The sequence below is a fragment of the Anolis sagrei genome, chromosome 1 (assembly GCF_037176765.1).
Source record: "Anolis sagrei isolate rAnoSag1 chromosome 1, rAnoSag1.mat, whole genome shotgun sequence".
Lineage (NCBI taxonomy): Eukaryota > Metazoa > Chordata > Lepidosauria > Squamata > Dactyloidae > Anolis > Anolis sagrei.
The window spans coordinates 92,926,329-92,948,120 of record NC_090021.1 but is presented as its reverse complement, the minus strand read 5'-3'; the positions used below and the strand labels follow the sequence as shown (position 1 = coordinate 92,948,120).

Genomic DNA, 21,792 nt, shown 5'->3' with positions numbered 1-21,792 from the left:
TTGCACTTCAAATAAGATATGTCCAGTGTGCATAGGAATTCATTCGTTTTTTTCAAATTATTATCTGGCCCTCCAACAGTTTGAGGGACTGTATTGTCGAAGGCTTTCATGGCCGGAATCACTCAGTTCTTGTGGGTTTTTTCGGGCTATATGGCCATGTTCTAGAGGCATTTCTCCTGACGTTTCGCCTGCATCTATGGCAGGCATCCTCAGAGGTCTGCTGGAGCTGGGAAAAAGGGGTTTATATATCTGTGGAATGACCAGGGTGAGACAAATGACCAGGGTGAGACCAGATCAACAATTGGGTCACACCGTTTACAGAAAACCAAAAAGCCCACTATATGGTTCAGATATGTGGATGACACCATTTGGAGCCATGGAGATGAAGAACTCAACAGGTTCCTGGAACATCTTAACAGCATCCACCCTAACATCCAGTTCACTATGGAAAAAGAAAAGGAAGGAAGACTGCCTTTTCTAGATGTCCTAGTCATCCGCAAACCAGATCAACAATTGGGTCACACCGTTTACAGAAAACCCACACACACAGATAGATATCTACATAAAAACTCCAACCATCACCCAAGTCAAAAAAGAAGCACCATTAAAGCCTTGGCAGACCGTGCAAAAAGAATCTGTGAACCCCACCTCCTCCAAGATGAACTGAACCACCTCAACTGGGCTCTACAGGCCAATGGATACTCCACCTCAGACATCAGAAGAGCTGCAAGACCAAGAACAAGCCACAAGAGTAAAGATGAAGATCCACCCAGAGGAAAAGTGTTCCTGCCATACATCAAGGGAACCACTGATCGCATAGGGAAGCTGATGAGGAAACACAACATACAAACAATCTACAAACCCACCAAGAAAATCCAACAAATGCTACGTTCAGCAAAGGACAAGAGGGATCCTCTCACCTCTGCAGGAGTCTACCGTATACCATGCAGCTGTGGACAAGTCTACATAGGGACCACCAAACGCAGCGCCCAAACAAGAATCCAGGAACATGAAAGGCACTGCAGACTACTTCAACCAGAGAAGTCAGCCATAGCAGAGCACCTGATGAACCAACCTGGACACAGCATTTTATTTGAGAACACAAAAATGCTGGACCACTCTCACAACCACCATGTCAGACTACACAGAGAAGCCATTGAAATCCACAAACATGTGGACAATTTCAACAGAAAGGAAGAAACCATGAAAATGAACAAAATCTGGCTACCAGTATTAAAAAATTCTAAAATTAAAACAGCAGAGATAAAAACAGGCAGGGACATCTAATCACCTTTCAAGAAGAGTTTGCTCCAGGCACTGTCAGCCCATTGTATGCTAATCAAGGTGGTCAGTTGAAAAGATTCACACCTAGCCCAACTTACAAAAGCCTTTTGTCTCACCCTGGTCATTTCACAGATATATAAACCCCCTTTTCCCAGCTCCAGCAGACCTCTGAGGATGCCTGCCATAGATGCAGGCGAAACGTCAGGAGAAATGCCTCTAGAACATGGCCATATAGCCCGAAAAAACCCACAAGAACTGAGTTTGAGGGACTGTGACCTGGCCCTCTGTTTAAAACGTTTGAAGACCCCTGGGCTAAAGCCAGCACGGATTCTGTATTTTTCCTACACAACTTTGTTTGGGATGATATATATGTATCCTGAGCTGTGGTGAAAACAGGAGGCAACCTTCTTCTCAGCCTCAACCAGATATCTTCTGCCAACATTGACATGGTTAACCACTGGCTGTTTTTGCTTTGCAGGGCATGGCCATTGCTAACCTGGGGCCCACATTTCCAGACTTGGCGGCAAATGTGAACAGAAATGTCAGTCAGATCTCTTTCATTTTTATAGGCCGTTCCTCTGGGTATTTTGGTGGCACTTTAATTGGCGGATTACTCGTCGACTGCATGAATGCCAAAATTCTCTTGGGTGAGTATGCAGAAATGAACAGTTGTGTTGTATGTCATGGTTTTCGGGGCTGTATGTGTTTCCTTGTGTGGATGGCTTATTGCATGTATCAATGTACGATGTAATGGAGTGGCAGCAAGGATATGCCCAGTGCGTGAAGGTGAACTCAATTGGTAGATCAGGAGAGGAAATGATCAAGAGGTGAGATACAATCCCCTTGCCATTACTTTTTATGGATGGATGCGCCCATCTGTTACCGGTTTCTCATGTGTTCAGTGCTAAGTGTCTTTCATTCCATGTCTGTGGCTTCAAACAAAACACAGCTCTCTCTCGCTCTCTCTCTCTCTCTCTCCGTCTCTCCGTCTCTCCATATATATATATATATATATATATATATATATATATATATATATATATATATATATGCAGATATATTTCTGTAATACGTATTTGTGCAAAGAACAGTATGGAAGGAAGGCGAATGCTAGACAATGGTGTAGTCTAGGCACATTACAATCTATGCCAGTGGTTTTCAACTTGTTGGTCCTCAGGTGTTTGAGCCTACAACTCTCTAAAATCCGAGCCTGTTTACCAGCTGTTAGGATTTCTGGGAGATGAAGGCCAAAACATTTGGGGACCCACAGATTGAGAACCACTGGTCTAGGGCATGTGAATTAGGCTGATTTGTTTTAATAAGTGTACCAAGACGAATTCTCCAGCATTACCTAGAACAGGGGCCCTCAAACTTTTAAAGCAGACGGCCGGTTCACTGTTCCTCCGACTGTTGGAGGGCCGGCCTATATTTTGAGAAAAACATAGACAAATTCCTATGCACACTGCAGATATATTATTTGTACTGCAAAAAACCATGAAATAACAATACAGTATTTAAAATGATGAACAATTTTAACCAACATAAACTTACCAGTATTTCAATGGGAATGGTGGGCCTGCTTTTGGCTGATTAGGTAGTCAAGTTAATTCAGGTTGTTGTTGTTGTGTGACTTGAAGTTGTTTCAGACTTAGGTGACCCTAAGTCTAAAGTTTAGACCAGGGGTTGAGCAAATGACCTTGGAGGGCCGCATCCGGCTCTTGGGCCTTAGTTTGAGAACTCCTAACCTAGAACATGATCCCTGTTGCACTCCAAGGCTGGGAATCATCTCTGTAATCAACACCCAATCCAGTTCAAAATAGCAAAGCAGTTCATTTAATATATATATATATATATATATAAAGCAATCCAGAAAAATAGTGTTAAATCAATGTCCAAAAAACAGAAATAATCCTCAAGAGTTTAAAGTACATGAAATGCCTCAAAAACCAGGAATATAAAAGCGGATAAAGTCCAAACATTCAACACAAGAACAGTCTGCTGGAATAAGAAACATGGAATCAGAATGCATGAGTACAAGGAAACCTGGAACTAAAAATCCCTTGGAAGACTTGACGTGGCTCCAAAATCAACATTGTCTGGACTGAGGGAATACTCGGCTGACCTTTCTGATATAGACAGAAAGCCATGTCATTGCCCTTCCAAGACTGATAAGAGGTTCTTGGTTAATAGGCAAGTTGACCTTCACTGTACTTCACGAGATACCCTATGTTGATGGAACATTAATCTTCTATATAACCTTTACTCGTTAGCTCAGCCACCTAGAGTTGTTTCTTTCTCCCCTGCATCTTCCTCCCCTGAGCTAATTTCAGCCTCTGACCTTGCATCTCTAGCAAACTGCCTTTCTGGAATGTGGGACAGAGAGCTCTCATTCTCAGGGCTTAAAATCTCCTGATTCTCTTGCTCATCTGCAGGCCCAGAATCCCCACTGTCAGCATCAGGCTGCCTAACAGGCCCAAAATCCCCAGTTAGATCACGTACTGGCACAATCAAAGCCTGGACTACAACAATCTCTTAAATCTTTCCAAGCCTGATTAGAAAAATAGTCTTCCACTTTGAGCGATTGTTGTACTCCTTCATTTCTGGATGCAGTGGCTGGCATTGTATTCAGCAATTATGAACCTATAAGCTGGATTTATTATCCTGCAACTGCTGGAAATTCACATGTACAGTTAACAACAAAAATGTAGGGATCTTTTTGTAATTCAGTAAAAAACTCAATGTAACCTGTGTTTGAAATTAAATATGAAAATATAGGCAGCTATTATACAAACCACCAATTCTGACATATCTCTTCCTTGTAGGCTTTTCTATGCTGGCTACAGCCATGGGCCTGTATGCCATCCCGTGGTGTAAGACAGCAACCTTGCTCACAGCCATGATGTCTGTCATTGGTTTTTCAATGGGAGTCCTGGATACAGGTAACAAAACCAACAACAGTAACTGTTTGTCATGCTGCTCCATGTCTGTTATATTAATGAATTTGGAATATCTTGCATCCCTTAAATCGCTCATTCAAGTCACTCCCATATCAGGAGCAACTTGAGAAACTGCAAGTTGCTTCTGGTGTGGGAGAATTGGCTGTCTGCAAGGATGTTGCCCAGGGGATGCCTGGATGTTTTTATGTTTTACCTCCTTGTGGGAGGCTTCTGTCACATCCCCGCATGCTCTACTGTCTTGATGAGAAGGGCCTTTTACCATCCTCACAGAGCTATTGGGCCTGCATCCTGCTTGTTTGTGCAGAAGGACAAAGTGCAGTTCGATATCACTGCCGTTCAGTTTGTTGTGTGCTGGTGTTCTGTGCAGGTTTTATTCTTTCGTGGTGCTTTTCATTTGAGGAAAGATTATACATATTCTTGGGAGTTCTGGCTGTACACCCGAGCATCCAAACCTCTTGTATTCATTGTATTTTAGCTATTGATGCCTTCCAAAGCTGAGAGACCATGCCTTCCAAATCTGATTGTGATTGTTTGAATGTTTATTTGTTTTGTTTGTTTGCATTCCAGGTGGCAATGTTACGGCTTTGGACACATGGGGGGTGGAGGCTGATCCGCATATACAAGCCTTACATTTCAGTTTTGCCCTTGGTGCTTTTATGGCCCCAATCCTTGACAAAATGGTATTGGGTGGCTCTGCTGTGGATCTGCAGGACCATCTGGGCAGCACAAGTGACCATCAACCCACTGTGGACTCTCCTGTGTCATCAGAGAAGCTACATTTCACCGTGATGTTATCTTATACTGTGATAGGCACTTACATCTTGCTCGTGGCATTGTTTTTCTGTCTTTTATATTGGAGGAGCGGTTCTACTCGCGACAGGAGGAAGTCTTCTGCACAGCAATACAAGATTGCCAAATACCACTATGCCCTCCTAATTCTGCTCTCTATATTCTTTTTCTGGTACGTTGGAGCAGAAGTTGCCTATGGGGCTTACATTTTCACTTATGCCAAGACCTATGTGGGCATGAAGGAGAGTGAAGCAGCAGGATTGAACTCAGTCTTTTGGGGGTCCTTTGCAGCCTGCAGGGGACTGGCCATCTGCCTGGCCATCTGCTCCCGGCCGGTGTCAATCATCGTCCTGAGTATCATATTCTCCACCGTGTCCTCCTTGACTCTGACCCTGTTCAACACACACCCGGTCTCTCTGTGGCTTGGCTCTGCTGTATATGGAGCATCACTGGCCGCCCTCTTCCCCAGTGGCATATCCTGGCTTGAGCAGTACACCACCATCCAAGGGAAGTCTGCCACTTTGTTTGTCATGGGTGCTGCCATGGGGCAAATGTGTATTCCTGCTGCAGTTGGCTTCTTGCAAGGACACTACCCTGCAGTCCCAGTGCTTATGTACACTGCACTGGTATCCGCAATCATGACAGACGTGCTGTTCCCTGTGCTGTATAAATTAGCAACATCCCCAAGTGATCCTAACCGGAAAGGTGCTGGAGATAGGAACCTCAGTGAAGCATTGTTGTTCAACTCTCACCTTGAGGAAGAGGATGAGGAGGTCAAGGAATGGAATGAGGTAGACTTTGAAGTAATTGAGATGAATGATATGTGGCAGAATTCGGTCATTGAAACATCTACGAACATCCAAGGGGCGTCTGCACTAGAGCTCTCTTCTAGATCAAGGGATGTAGTGCCTACTCTATAGGTATGTGGTGATGCAGTAGAGGTGGGAAGTTTGGTAAAGCCTAGTTGATGTTGCTTTGCTAGGCTTCTGAGTAATGTACCATAGAGGAATGATGTGGCAGAGCTCACTTGCATGAACATGATGGTGCCCAGGTGTTTTTGATGTTTTACCATCCTTGTTAGAGACTTGTCCCATGTCCCCGCATGGGGAGCTGGAGCTGACAGAGGGAGCTCATCCTTGCTCTCCTCAGATTCAAACCTCCAACCTGTCAGTCATTAGTCCTGCTGGCACAAGGGTTTGACCCATAGCGCCACCGGGGGCTCCACATGATGGTGGTAGAAAAATACGACAAGGCAGAATATTTCCTAACAATCATACTATCATTTGGGAAGCTCTTATGTGAGGAAATCCTTCCTAATGTTCAGGTGGAATCCTTTTTTCTGCAATATCCACTGCTCTTGAATCCCAGCAGTGCATTACTATATTTATCTGGATTAGATATCCTTTCTAAGTGTTTGCAGACTACTTCCTTAATGATCTTTTCCAGAATCTTTCCTGGTATCAAAGTTAGGCTGACCAGACTGTAATTGTTTGGGTTGTCCCTTTTTCCCTTCTTGAAGATAGGGACCACATTTGCCATCCTCCAATCTTCTGGGACTTGTCCACTTATGGGAATTGTCCACTTATTTAATTGGAACCTTCCTTAGTAAGAAAAAAACGGATTATTAGTCTTCCACTAAGGGTAGTTATATAGTAGTATAAGAGTCCCTTTGCAAATTTCTTGATTGTGCGATGTGATGAATTTACTCTTGCTAGGACATGCACAATGCTATTTGTTTGCTTTAACCTCTCCTTTTGTTAGAAGAGTAAATCCGCTACGTGATAATATTCAAATGATAATGCAAAAGTTACCGTGGTATGCTGCCTTTTGATAAGAAATGTTGTAATCTGGTGTTCAGCAGATTTTTTATTTCCATATTTTGCAAAATGGAGGATTTACCAAATACCTTTTTTGCATATAGTTTGTAGCATAACACCGCTGTGGTGCTCAAGAGCATGTAATGGTTCTCTCAGAGTTGAACATGTTTCAACTCTGTTTCACTCAATCTGGCAAAAGGTGAGTCATTCTGGTGAACTTTATGTAGGAAAAAAAGAAGGAAGAAGGCTACAGGTATGGTCTACTGTAGAATGTGGAGAAAGATGAATTTGGGCTTACTTTGACCATAACATTTAGAATATTCCTTCTAAAAATATCAGGTACAGGATTGGAATGTAAAATAGAATGTATGGACTATCTCCGCACAAATAGTTAATGCAGGGGAAGTCATTAAGTGGCCTTATATTATTATTATTATTATTATTATTATTATTAATAATAATAATAATATTCCTTTATTTATAGACTGTCCTATCTCCCCAAAGGGACATGGGGCAGTTTCCAACACATATGGCAAATATTCAATCCCAGGAAAAAGACATAATAACAAATTGCATCAAAACAATGCACGTCAAAGAAAATAAAATAAACATTATTGTAAACTCAATACCAAATAGAAATTAACTCAAAAATAAAACCTTACAACCCTAACAAGCATATCACATAATATAATTTTTAAATAGGATAAAATTTAAAACAACCTTAACCCATGTTTGGAGGTAAGATGCAGTAGAGCATTTCACTAATATTTCACTATAGTTTTGGAGGTACTAGATACAATTTCATTTCCACTAGTAGCAACAGGAAGCAACAGCTTTCTATACTGTAGAGCAGGCATGGGCAAACTTGGGTCTGCCAGGTGTTTTGGACTTCAACACCCAAAATTCCTAACAGTTGGTCCGAAGTTTGCCCATGCCTGCTCTAGAGGCATATGATTCTCTATCAGCACATGTAAAGGTTTCTTCTTTGTTACCAGTCCTTTTAGCACAGTGCTGGGGAGTTCAGGGCCATCTTTTGTTCTGCGTGCTTTTTGAGATGGCATTGGAGCCCGTTTAACATTGTGCTGCTTGGGAGAAGGCCTGGAGGCGTCCACTTTTGAAGTGTGTGGGGTGGCCAACAATGGGATACAGTCAAGCATGTGCAAATGCTGGTGTCTTCCCAGTTGGATCAAGATTCTCAAATTCTACTTCAGTATCTGTCATCTCCTCAGACTCAGGATCCATTTCAGCTTCTGGTATCGCATTGGTATCAGGATCCGTTTCAGCTTCTGGTATCGCAGTTTCCATGTCCAACATTTCTTGGAGCTCACTTTCTTTACCTATTTCTTGAGTTATTCCTTCTACCATTTGCTTTGTGGGTGGATTCTTCAGCTGCTTGGTATTCCTTCTGCCTGGAGTTTCAATTCTGGTTTTTGGGATTTCTGATTAGCCACTCCATTGGGGAAAAGCTCGTCCTTTTCCTCATCCTCTTCTTTGTTGGCTTCTGGTATACTCTGACCATTGTAATTAGAATCACAGCTTTATCCAGCTGCTCAATTAGGTGTGCCACCATTTTGTTTACTGAATGCCTGACAGACTTGCAATGGAACAAAATGGACATACAGCCTGATTGTGCATCTTGGACTTTGTAATGAACTGGTATGGATGATCCCACAGGGTCCATTTCAGTGTTCAGATGCCTTCTGGAACTATTCTCAGGAGTAAGAGATCTCTGAGGAGAAGGCAGCACAACCTCTCCAGTTAAAAACTGCACTAGTGAAGCATGCTGAGAAGGCACAATGGAAGCCTCTTCTCCATCCTGCCAGCTGAGTTGAGGCTGGGCAAAAAGCTTTGTGACAACTGAATGCATCTGATGGCATTTAATGGAGTTGTCAGAGAGTCCAAAAGATCACTTTGTGATTCTTTTCCATGCTGCAAGTTTTCACCAATGCCTCCTTGAAAATCCTTCACATTAAGGACTTTTTAATTTTTTGGCTGATGAATCAAACCCTTTTTTCAAGCAGGCTCCATTAGTGCTGGGGTTCAAAAAGAAAGCTGAAGAGACCTGCATTTAAAATGCCTCAAAGGTAGTTGCAAGACAATATAATGTGGGTTTTTGTTTATTCACTGTGAAAGATTAGGGACTCAAACTTTGAAATGAAAGACTATCATTACCTGTGCCTGTAGACTAGTAAATTTAAAGTGAAATTGGGACTACCTCACAATTATATTCTCTGATAAAGCATGCTGCATTGAAAGCTGACAAAACAAGAATGTAATTTTTAAGAGAAGAATTACATCATAGTAACTTAGGACTGGATTTATATGTTAGGATTCATAAATTTAAATCTATCAGATGTTCATTTGGTTCCTGATGTTCACATCAGCTCAACATAAATGCATTTAAATAGTTTTTTTCAATGTTAATACTTCTTGCAGGGATGTATCTAGTGTTTGATTCATGCAAAGAACAGGATCCAAAGAGAGAGCATAACTTTGCTTACACAGTTGAGTTATCTCCTTTGACAGCCTCTCATATTATATTTCAAACTCCTCATATGGTGCTGTCCTTCCATTCCTTGCTATTGTCTTCTATATAGTCTACTCTTTCTTATGTCTGCACACCCTAGTCCTTGTAGAGAAGAAATGGCAATTGTTGATTCTGGAAAAAACATTTGAGCTCTAGTTTTGCCAAACTAACATCTTTCTCTTTCTACTACTTGAATACTTTCTATCACTTGAATACAAGGACTCCTAAATACATGCTGTGCTGGTAAGAGTCTTGATATTGAAGGATGATTGATAGGAGAATTTGCTTCCCTCTGATTGTGACTTTCTAGCACTCCGATTTCTAGCACTGTGGCCAGGAAATCAGAAGACTGTTACTTCTTGGGAGGAGAGCAATGTCCAGTCTCGATAAAATAGTGAAGAGTAGAGACATCACACTGGCAACGAAGATCCGCATAGTCAAAGCCATGGTATTCCCTGTAGTAACCTACGGATGTGAGAGCTGGACCTTAGGGAAGGCTGAGCAAAGGAAGATAGATGCTTTCGAACTGTGGTGTTGGAGGAAAGTTCTGAGAGTGCCTTGGACTGCGAGAAGATCCAACCAGTCCATCCTCCAGGAAATAAAGTCCGACTGCTCATTGGAGGGAAGGATACTAGAGACAAAGTTGAAGTACTTTGGCCACATCATGAGGAGACAGCAAAGCCTAGAGAAGACAATGATGCTGGGGGAAATGGAAGGCAAAAGGAAGAGGGGCCGACCAAGGGCAAGATGGATGGATGGCATCTTTGAAGTGACTGGACTGACCTTGAAGGAGCTGGGGGTGGTGACGGCCGACAGGGAGCTCTGGCGTGGGCTGGTCCATGAGGTCACGAAGAGTCGGAGATGACTGAATGAATGAACAACAACAAAGCACTCCGATAGCTGTAATGCTGGCCTGACTGGAGAATCCAGGAGGTAGAATATCCTGTCTTAAACAGCACAAACAAACAGCAATCACTCTTTTAGAGTTGTTTTATTGAGGCAACGGAGGGCTGTCGTTTTTATGTGCCTTCATGTTCTTTCTGATTTATAGCAATCCTAAAGCTAACCTATATGAGTAAAAGAAATGGGGCAGAGAAACTTGAAACAGCTGTTTTCACTTTATTTACTAGAGAAAAAGCTATTGAAAAATAAGTGTACTGCAGCATACTGACTAAGTCCTCCTTAGAATGAGTAGCAGCTACAAATGATTCCCCTGTTCTTTTTTTTTTTTAATATTCTGAATATGTTTTGGGGTTGATTTATCTCAGAACTTCAGGGCTTTCAGCTATTGACTGCTCAATCACAAAATTCTAGAGTAAAGAGCTCTTAAGGCTGAAGGAGGGAGAAGTGGGCCATATGGAGGGAGGGGGAGTTCCCCTAGCTGAGGGGCCCCTATAGGAGTAATTCAGGGGAGGGGGAGATACAGGAAAGGTAGACCTAAATTAATTAGGCCTAGGGAAAGAGAAAGAGTACTTGTAGCTCTAATGCAGTTTTCTGACATGGTAAACTTGAGTATCCAGGATGGTGGTCCCTCCAAGGTTAGGGGTTGTGCTGTTGAATGCCCAGGTCTGTAAATGGGAAAACAGCAATAATCCAGGATCTTATTCTGGATGAGTACTGCAATGCACCCTGAGCCCTGCCACATGCACGATGGAGGACCTTCTTGCGGCAACCCCAGAGGCACTCCAAGTGGCCAGATACTGGTCAAAGGACATTTAACCAAATACCAAATTTACAAAATCTGTGTGTTTTTTTTCTTTTTTCTTTTTCTTTTTAATCTCTGTGTTTGTTTTGCTCTGTTAGAATTGTAATACAATGGTTGCTGATGACACGATAAATAATAAAGTGTGCAGATCTGGCATGCATAAAGGAGACTTGGTTGGATGAGGCTTTGGGGAGGGGGGGGGTCAATATTTTCCAGCTCTGCTCACCAGGCTACCCCGTGTAGCACCAGTCAAGATCTGGAGGGTGGAGAGGAGGGGTTGCAGTAGTCTATAGGGATCCCATCTTTCTGAGCAGGTGCCTCATCCCACAGCCTACCACATTTGAGTGTGTCCACTTGAGAGTAGGTGGCCAGGACAGAATAGGGATTCTGTTAGTGTCCCGACCACCCCACTGCACTACAGTCTCCCTGCCTGAGCTAGCCAGAGTGATCTCGAGCCTGGTGTTGGAGTCCCAACGGCTCATAGTGCTGGGGGACTTCAATGTCCATGCGGAGAACACCCTGTTGGGATAGGCTCAGGACTTCATGCCTTCCATGGCAATCATGGAGTTGTCCCAAATGGTATCTGCCCTACCGTCAGAACTGGGCACACACTAGACTTGGTTTTCTGCCAGGGATAGGAGAATGGTGCTAGTGTGGAGGAGCTGAACATTGCTCCATTGCCATGGACCAACCATCACCTGCTCAGGTTTAGACTGTCTTTGCCTCCTAACCTCTGTAGGGGTGGAGGACCAATTAAGATGGTCTGCCCCAGGAGGCTGATGAATATGGATGGATTCCTGACAGCTCTTTTTAATCTGTTATTCTGTGTGCTTATTTGCTTGACTGTTTGTTTTTAGTTGACAGGATGTTTTACGATTACGTTTTAAACAGCATTGAATCTTGCCAGAGTTGTAAGCCGCTTTGAGTCCAGCTACGGGGGTGAGAAAGGCGGGGTATAAGCGAAGCAAATAAATAAATACAATTATGCTAATTGTTTCTGAATTTCAGTGGACTTTGATTTTTTAACACTAGGTCGTCACGTGTAAATACAATGGCTGAACTACTGTTGGGGCACTACCTTGTGTAAAAACAATCATGTGGGTGGTTCTGGTTTCTCAAGAGGTTGCATTAGGGGTGCATTCATTAAATGTGTTGTCGAAGGCACAGGGTTGCTGTGCATTTTTCGGGTTGTATGGCCATGTTCCAGAAGCATTCTCTCCTGACGTTTCGCCTGCATCTATGGCAGGCATTCTCAGAGGTTGTGAGGTGCAGGCGAAACGTCAGGAGAGCATGCTTCTGGAACATGGCCATACAGCCCGAAAAATGCACAGCAACCCAGTGATTCCGGCCATGATGGCTGGAACTGCTTCTCTTTGGTGAGGCATGAAACGTTCCCCAGGATTCCCAGTCAGATGCTCGCCACGCTGGCTCTGTTTACTGACTCATCCCGAGCCCTTGCCAGGATTGGACAGAGCCTCTTCCGCAGAAGCGGGCCAATGACTGGAGAGCGCCAGAAAGAAAGAAAAAAAACCCGCTCGTGTTCGACCAATGGCGGTCCGAGGGCCATTATGACGCAAGGGGCGGCGAGCGTCCAATCAGGGAGCGTGACAGTTCCCCCCCCTCCTCCTCCCTGGCAGTGATGGCGGAGGGGGCGAGGAAGCAAGTCCGCTTCGCGCAGAGGGATGGCGGCGAGGAGGAAGGGGAGGAAGGCCGCGGGGAGGGGGCGGAGGCGCCGGAGCCCCTCCAACCGGAAGTGAGGGTGACCGGGGGCAGCGCCGCGCGGAGGAGCCGGGCGGAAGCGGAAGCGGCGGCGGCGCGGGCCCCTCTGAGGGCGCTGAAGTGGTGCACCTCGGGGGTGCTCTGCGCCGCCTTTCTGGGCCTGGTGAGAGCACAAAACCCCATGGTTCTTTCACAGGCCTGGGCCTCTTGACTGACAGAGCAGGCCTGGGCAAATTTGGGCCTTCCCTCCAGTGTTTTGGACTTCAACTCCCAGCATTCCTAACAGCTTAAGCGGCTGAGGGGGAAAAGGAAAGGGCCTGAGGCTGTTAGGAATGCTGGGAGTTGAAGTCCAAAACACTGGAGGGAAGGCCCAAATTTGCCCAGGCCCGCTTAAGCGGCTGAGGGGGAAAAGGAAAGGGCCTGAGGCTGTTAGGAATGCTGGGAGTTGAAGTCCAAAACACCTAGAATCAGGGCCCAAGTTTGCCCAGGCCCGCTCTATCAGCTATTCATTGAAAATTTTTTTGCAGTTTCATTAACTTGTTTTTCTATAGACCCAATTAGGAAATGACATTTGTAACCTAGGGACAAAAACCGCATTACATAGTGTTAATGGAAAGGTTTATCTTAACTCAGTGTTTCTCAATCTTCCTAATGTGACCCCTTAATACAGTTCTTCATGTTGTGGTGACCCCCCCCCCCAACCGTTAAATTATTTCAGTTGCTACTTCATAACTCATTTTGCTACTGTTATGGGCAAAAGTATGATAGCCAGGACTCTACGCTATGGTACTTGCCCAACACGGGTCAGAATTAAGAGAAGACATGCACGAGACAGCGGAGCGAGGGAGGGGCACAGGTGTGACAGAGTTGTGGCAAGATAGTTCGCCAGAAAGGGGAAGGGACAGAAAGGGGGGTGGGGACAACAAGCAGCCAGGATAGGAAAGGGGGGGGACACAACAAACAGACAAGCATAGTGCTTAAGGCGAGTGAAGTTATGTTAGAGTTATTTACTGTTCCTCATCTGGTAACCCCCAACCATAAAATTATTTTCGTTATTACTTCATAATTGTCATTTTGCTACTGTTATGGACAAAAGTATGATAGCCGGGACCCTACGCTACACTACTTGCGCAACACGGGTCAGAATTAAGAGAAGACAAGGGTTTACCAAGACGGTAAACGGGATAGAAATATTTCCTCTCCCCCTTTCTGGTGAACTATCTTGCCATGACTCTGATATAGCTGCGTCTCTCGCTGCTCTGACTCGCGCACATGTTCCCCTCATTAATTCAGACCTGCGCTGCGCAACCAGTGTAGGGGCCCAGCTATCATACTTTTGCCCTGTTATGAATCGTCATACAAATATCTGATATGCAGGATGTATTTTCATTCACTGGACCAAATTTGGCACAAATACCTGATACGCCCAAATTTGAATACTGTTGGGATTGGGAGAGGGGATTGTTTTTATCATTTGGGATTTGTAGTTGCTGGGATTTATAGTTAACCTACAATCAAAGAGTCTTCTAAACTCCACCAATGATGGAACTGAACCAAACTTGGCACAGAGAACTCCCATGACCAAGAGAAAACACTAGAAGGGTTTGGTGGGCATTGACCTTGAGTTTTGGAGTTGTAGTTCACTTACATCCAGAGAACACTGTGAACTCAAACAATGATGCATCTGGACCAAACTTGGTACAGATCCTCAATGTGCCCAAATGTGAACACTGGTGGAGTTTGGGGAAAACTCTTGATATTTTCGAGTTGTAGTTGCATTGAATTGTTGCCAACACTGTGAACCCTCCTGAGTTCCCATTGGGGTGGAGTAAATAAATAAATAGTAGTTGCTGGGATTTATAGTTCATCCACAATCAAAGAGAATACTGAACAACACCAACAATAGAATTGGGCCAAACTTCCCACACAGAGCTCCCATGCCTTGAAGGGACTTGCTGGCACGAGCCTCCCTCCAGCCTTGCACGCACATGCAGACCATGCTGCCTTTTGCCAAGCACACCTGCTCTTGCCTCCCCACTTGGAGTCTCAGAAACAGCGTTCTCCGTGGCAGAGAGGCCAGCCAATCAGAGCAGAAGAGGGCTTTTGGTGGGAGGATTCCCTGTCTGTTTCCAAAAAGGAAGAAAAGGATAGGCAGAGAGATCTTCAGCCTTCTCTGTCAAAGGAGTTCCTAAGACGATTAGAAATATATGTTTTCTGATGGGCTTTGGTGACCCCTGTGAAATCCCCTTGTGACCCCCAAAGGGTCCCGACCCCCAATTTGAGAAATGCTGGTCTAACTAGTCCTAGAATCATAGAATCATAGAGTTGGAAGAGACCTCATGGGCCATCCAGTCCAACCCCCTGCCAAGAAGCAGGAATATTGCATTCAAAGCATCCCTGACAGATGGCCATCCAGCCTCTGTTTAAAAGTTTCGAAAGAAGCTGATGACTTTGTCATGCCGTGGAGGGGAAGAAATGCTTGTAGGGTTTCTTGATTTCTCTATTTTTCCTCCACAACTTTGGTTGGGATGATATATATGTTCCCTGAGTTGCAGTGGAGAAGGGAGCCAACCTTCTCAACCTCAGCCAGATGTCTTCTTGGCCAACCGAGATGCGGTTAACCACAAGCTGTTTTTGCCTTGCAGGGCATGGCCATTGCTATCCTGGGGCCCACATTTCCAGACTTGGCAGCAAATGTGAACAGAAATGTCAGTCAGATCTCTTTCATCTTTGTGGGCCGTTCCTCGGGGTATTTTGGTGGCTCTTTAATTGGCGGTTTGCTCGTCGACTGCATGAATGCCCAAATTCTCTTGGGTGAGTATGCAGAAATGAACAGTTCTGTTGTATATCATTGTAGTTGGGGTTGTATGTGTTTGTGTTGTCGAAGGCTTTCATGGCCAAAATCACTGGGTTGCTGTGGCTTTTCTGGGCTGTATGGCCGTGTTCCAGAAGCATCCTCTCCTGACGTTTTGCCCACATCTATGGCAGGCATCCTCAGAGGTTGTGACGTTTGTTGGAAACAAGGCAAGTGGGGTTTATACGAGTATCTGTGGAATGTTCAGGGTGGGAGAAAGAACTCTTGTCTGTTTGAGGCAGGTGTGAAGGCTGTTGATTAGCATTGAATAGCCTTGCAGCTTCAAGGCTTGGCTGCTTCTTGCATGGGGAATCCTTTGTTGGGAGGTGATTAGCTGGCCCTGATTGCTTCTTGTCTGGAATTCCCCTGTTTTTGCGTGTTGTCCTTTCCTTACTCTCCTGATTTTAGAGTTTTTTAAACTGGTAGCCAGATTTTGTTCATTTTCATGGTTTCCTCCTTTCTGCTTGTGGATTTCAGTGGCATCGCTGTGTAGTCTGACATGGTGGTTGTTAGAGTGGCCAGCATTTCTGTGTTCTCAAATAATATGCTGTGTCCAGGTTGGTTCATAAGGTGCTCTGCTATGGCTGACTTCTCTGGTTGAGTTAGTCTGCAGTGCCTTTCATGTTCCTCAATTTGTGTTTGGGCAATGCTGTGTTTGTATGTATTTCCTTGTGTGGATGAGTTATTGCATGTATCAATCTACAATGTAATGGTGTAGCAGCCAGGATATGCCCAATGCACAAAGTTGAACTCCCCAGTTGGTAGATCAGAAGAGGAAATAATCAAGATGTGAGATTCAATCTCCTTCCCATTACTTTTTACGGATTGATGCATCTGTCTGTTACTGGTTTCACATGTGTTCAGTGCTGAGTGTCTTTCATCCCATTTTCTGTGGCTTCAAACAAAACACAGCTGCCTGCATTTTTCCTCAAAAATATGCCATTTAATTTACAGATATGGCCCTGTTATACATATTTGTACAAAGAACAGCATGAGAAAGCTGGAAGGATAACTAACACGGAAAGATAATGTTGTGGTCATCCACATTAGTCCAGGCTGAATTAAGCTGACTAGTTTTAATAAGTGCACCACACCAAGTTCTCCAGTATCCTAGAACAAGATCCCTTAAATCTTTCCAAGCCTGATCAGAAAAATAGTCTTTCACTTTGAGCAGTTGTTGTGCTCCTTCATTTCTGGATGCAGTGGCTGGCATTGTGTTCAGCAATTATGAACCTGGATTTATTATCTTGCAACTGCTGGGAATTCACATGTACAGTTAACAACAAAAACGTAGGGATCTTTTTGTAATTCAGTAAAAAAAAACGCAATGTAATCTTGGCTTTGAAATTAAATATGAAAATATAGGCAATGATTATACAAACCACTAATTCTGTCATATCTCTTCCTTGTAGGCTTTTCTATGCTGGCTACAGCCATGGGCTTGTATGCCATCCCGTGGTGTAAGACAGCAATTTTGCTTACAGCCATGATGTCTGTCATTGGTTTTTCAATGGGAGTCCTGGATACAGGTAAAAAACCAACAGCAGCAACTGTTTGTCATACTGCTCCATGTCTGTCGTATTAATGAATTTGGAATATCTTGCGTCCCTTAAATGGAAAATTGCTTGATGAGAAGGGCGTTTTACCATGTGTGCAGAACTCTTGGACCTGCATCCTGCTTGTTTGTGCAGAAGAGCAAATAACAGTTTGATACCACTTCCATTGAGTTAGTTGTGTGCTGCTGTTCTGTGCTTGTTTTATTCTTCTGTTATTCTGCTTTTCATTTGAGGAAAGATTATATATACTCTTTATATATATATATATATATATATATATATATATATATATATATATACACCTGAACGCCCAGACCTGTTGTATTCATTGTACTTTAATTGTTGATGCTTTCCAAAGCTGAGAGGCCATGCCTTCCAAACCTGATTGTTTTAATATTTTTTGTTTGTTTGCATTGTAGGTGGCAATGTTGTGGCTTTGGACACATGGGGGGCAGAGGCTGGTCCGCATATGCAAGCCTTACATTTCAGTTTTGCCCTGGGTGCTTTTGTGGCCCCCATCTTGGCCAAGATGGCGCTGGGCGGCTCTGCTCTGGACTCACAGGACCATCTGGGTGGCACAGGTGACCATCAACCTGCTGTGGACTCTCCCGTGTCATTGGAGAAGCTACATTTCACCATGAACGTGATGTCATCTTATACTGTGATAGGCACTTACGTCTTGCTCGTGGCGTTGTTTTTCTGTCTTTTATATTGGAGGAGTTCTGCTCGTGACAGAAGGAAGTTTTCTGCACAGAAATACAAGATTGCCAAATACCACTACGCCCTCATAATTCTCCTCTCTGTATTCTTTTTCTGGTACGTTGGAGCAGAGGTCACCTATGGGTCTTACATTTTTACTTATGCCAAGACCCATGTGGGCATGAAGGAGAGCGAAGCGGCAGGGTTGAACTCAGTCTTTTGGGGGTCCTTTGCGGCGTGCAGGGGACTGGCGATCTGCCTGGCTGCCTGCTCTCATCCTGGGTCGATCATCCTCTTGAGTATCATATTCTCCACTGTGTCATCCTTGTTCTTGGCCCTGTTCAACACGCACCCGGTCTCTCTGTGGCTTGGCTCTGCGGTGTATGGAGCATCAATGGCTGCCATCTTCCCCAGTGGTATATCCTGGGTTGAGCAGTATACCACCATCCAAGGGAAGTCTGCTGCACTGTTTGTCATGGGTGCTGCAATGGGGGAAATGTGTATTCCTGCTGTGGTTGGCTTCCTGCAAGGACACTACCCTGCGATCCCGGTGCTTATGTATACTGCGTTGGCATCCGCAGCCATGACAGCTGTGCTGTTCCCTGTGCTGTATAAATTAGCAACATCCCCAAGTGATCCTAATCGGAAAGGTGCTGGAGATGGGAACCTCCGAGAAGCATTGTTGTCCAACTCTCACCTTGAGGAAGAGGATGAGGAGGACAAGGAGGGCAAGGAATGGAATGAGGCAGACTTTGAAGTAATTGAGATGAATGATACGCGACAGAATTCGGTCATCGAAACGACTACGAACATCCAAGGGGCGTCTGCACTTGCCTCATCTGCTCATCCCCCTTCAGGAAAGATATGTAATCCTTCTCCTGTGCTTTCTATAGGATCCCCAAGACGAAAGAATTCAAGTAAAAATGACTAGAGCTCTCTTCTACAGGAAGGAGTGTATGCATATGTGGCAATGCAGAGGTGGGAAGCTTGGTAAAGCCCAGTTGAGGTTGCTTTGTTTAAAAGCATGTCTGAGGAATGTACCATAGAGGAATAATGTGGCAGAGCTCCCTTGCATGAACATCACGGTGGTAGAAAAATGCCGCAGGGCAGAATATTTCCTAACGTTCATGTTATCATTGTTCTGTAGGCATTTGGGAAGCTGTTAATGTCCGAAAGTCCTTCTAATGTTCAGGTGGAATCCCTTTTCCTGCAATTTCCACTGCTCTTGAGTGCCAGTTATCTATCTATATCTATCTGGATAACATTTGTGTTTGGATGCTGTTGCATCTTTTAAAAACCACATTTCAAAGTGTCATTTGTATATTCTTTGAAAAACAGGAGCATTACTGTTTGTGTATTTGTTTAAATTTTCCCATATTTTCTGCATTTTATAATCAACATCTGTTTCCAATGTGATTTGCAAATTTTCTTCTTGATCAAGATAGTACTGAATAGGTAGCAATCCACATTCTCTAGGGGTAAAGGTATAGAAGACGCATGAAATTGCTATTTTTTGTACCTGAAAGAATACCTCTCTGGGAATTTCTTTGTTGTCCAGCATAGCTTTATGGTCAACTGTTGGAATCTGACTAAAGGATTATACCAGAGGACCTAGAGGTGCCGAGACAGAATTCTTAAAGTTAAGTTTGTGAACAATCAAATCTGCCAAAGTCAAACCGACAGGTGTGGAAGGCTATCTGTACTTATTTAATTGGAACTTTCCTTAGTAAGAAAATAAAGATTATTAGTCTTCCGCTAAGGGTAGTTATATAGTAATATAAGATTCCCTTTGCAATTTTTTTTATTGTGCCATGTGATGAATTTACAATGTTACTTGTTTGCTTTAACCTCTCCTTTTGTTAGAAGAGCAAGACTGCTACGTGGCAATATTCAAATGATAATGCAAACGTTACGGTGGCATGCTGCCTTTTGATAAGAAATGCTGTAATCTGGGGTTCAACAAAAAAATTATTTGCATATTTTGCAAAATGGAGGATTTACCAAATACATATTTTGCATATAGTTTGTAACTTAAGACCACTGTGGTGCTCAAGAGCGTGTAATGATTCCTACAGAGTTGAACATGTTTGAACTTGGGAGAGACCTTTATTCAAGCTGGCAAAAGGTGAGGCGTTTAGATTTCTATAGGAAAAGAGAAGAAAGAAGGCTGCAGGTGTGATCTGTAGAATGTGGAGAAAGATGAATGTGGGCCTACCTTGTTCATAAACTTTAGACTATTCCCTCTAAAAATATCAGGTACGGTATTGGAATGTAAAAGGGGATGTATGGACTATCTCTGCACAAAATTAACATTTTGCTGTTAATGCAGTGGAATTTATTAAGTGGCCTTAGATTTTAACGACAATATAATGTGGGGGGTTTTTTGTTTATTTTTTGTTTATTCATTGCGAAACACTAGAGACTAACATTAACCGCTCTAAGTCCCTCAATGAGGGAGAGAGGGCAGGATATAAAACAGAATAAATAAAACAAATAAAACTTGGAAGTAAAAGGCTATCATTACCTATGCCTGTAGACTAGTAAGTGCGAAGTTTATTGATTAGTCCACTGACCATATCAACATTAAAGACAAAAACAGAAACGTACACAAATAAACAATAATCACTATCCTAAGACTCCCATAATAGTGAACTAACATACATTCAAACTTGATTAAGTTAAAAGGTAATTAAATTTGTAGACTAGTAAATTTGAAGTGAAATTGAGACTACCTCACAGTTGTGTTCTGTGATAAAGCATGCTGCTTTGAAAGTTGACAAAACAGGAATGTAATTTTTAAGAGAAAGAATTACATCATATAACTTAGAACTGGATGTGTAGGCTATTATTCATTGATTTATATCTGCCAAATGTACATTTGGTTCCTGATGTCCACATCAGCTGCATGCAGTTAAATCGTTTTTTTCAATTTTAATATTTCTTGCAGGGATGTATCTATTGTTTGGTTCATGCAAAGAACAGGAGGATCCAAAGAGAGAGCATGAATTTGCTTACAAAGACAAGTTATCTCCTTTGACAGCCTTTCATATGGTATTTCAAAATACATATTTCAAAACAGACATTTCAGCAGCTTTTTTAAAAAAAACCAAAATAAAACAGTGGCACTTTTTTTTAAAAAAAGCTGTTTTGTCTATGATCATTATACATTCTCTGTATAACACATGACAGGTGGAGCTGCTTTTTCAGAATTCTAAATCCAGCATTCTTTTGGCCAGCATTTTTGCTTTTTGGGTATGGCCAAAATTTGTTAGTAGAGTTTTCAGCAGTTAAAAGCATGGTAAAGATGTCAAGAATTCTGTACTGGAGATTGTTGGTGTTTGTTATATAAAGAGAACTTTGGGGATTTTAAAAGTCATTTTAAAGAAAAAATGCTGTAGTTATAAATGTAATATTTTCTTGAAGACTCGTGTCCCTCCTGGTGGTGTGCGGGTATTTCTGGTGTTTGTTTGTTTGTATTTAACTAGCATTATGAAACAGATCATCCCTGGACCTTGACTTGCACATTTTGGCACTTTGTTTTAACTCTCAAATGTGATTGTTTGCCTTAAATGTTAACTCTGTGATTTTAGTATCATTAGTTTACTTTGTCTTTCTGTACTGCATCTACGGAGATAAACGAGTGTTTACAGGGGTGGGGGGAGTGTGATTTCTTTTCTTGAATAAATTATTTCTTTACGAAAGAGCCACGAGCTTCATTTTTAAGCTGTCAGGAAATCAGGTCTGTAAATGTAAGTCATGAATTGCACTAATAATTTGTCCTGCAAGAAGTGAGTCCAGTGTACATTAACCTACATCCAGTTGTTCATTCTAGAAGGGTACAATAATTATCACTGTTTTCCTCCTATTCAGCAGTTGATTTCAGGG

At 43.1% G+C, this 21,792-nt stretch overlaps 2 protein-coding genes across 2 annotated transcripts; both read left to right on the top strand.

The window, feature by feature from the left end:
- Nucleotides 1–1,762: 1,762 nt before the first annotated feature.
- On the top strand, nt 1,763–10,479 carry LOC132760872 (sodium-dependent glucose transporter 1). The gene is made up of 3 exons (XM_060753179.2): nt 1,763–1,931; nt 4,107–4,223; nt 4,809–10,479. Exons 1-3 carry the CDS (start codon nt 1,766–1,768, stop codon nt 5,948–5,950), a joined length of 1,425 nt encoding a protein of 474 aa, XP_060609162.2. The 5' UTR covers nt 1,763–1,765; the 3' UTR covers nt 5,951–10,479.
- A 2,216-nt stretch (nt 10,480–12,695) lies between these two features.
- Nucleotides 12,696–21,608, top strand: MFSD4B (major facilitator superfamily domain containing 4B). The gene is made up of 4 exons (XM_067467076.1): nt 12,696–12,961; nt 15,444–15,612; nt 17,065–17,181; nt 17,628–21,608. The coding sequence occupies exons 1-4, from the start codon at nt 12,719–12,721 to the stop codon at nt 18,836–18,838; spliced, it is 1,740 nt and encodes a 579-aa protein (XP_067323177.1). The 5' UTR covers nt 12,696–12,718; the 3' UTR covers nt 18,839–21,608.
- Nucleotides 21,609–21,792: the final 184 nt, after the last annotated feature.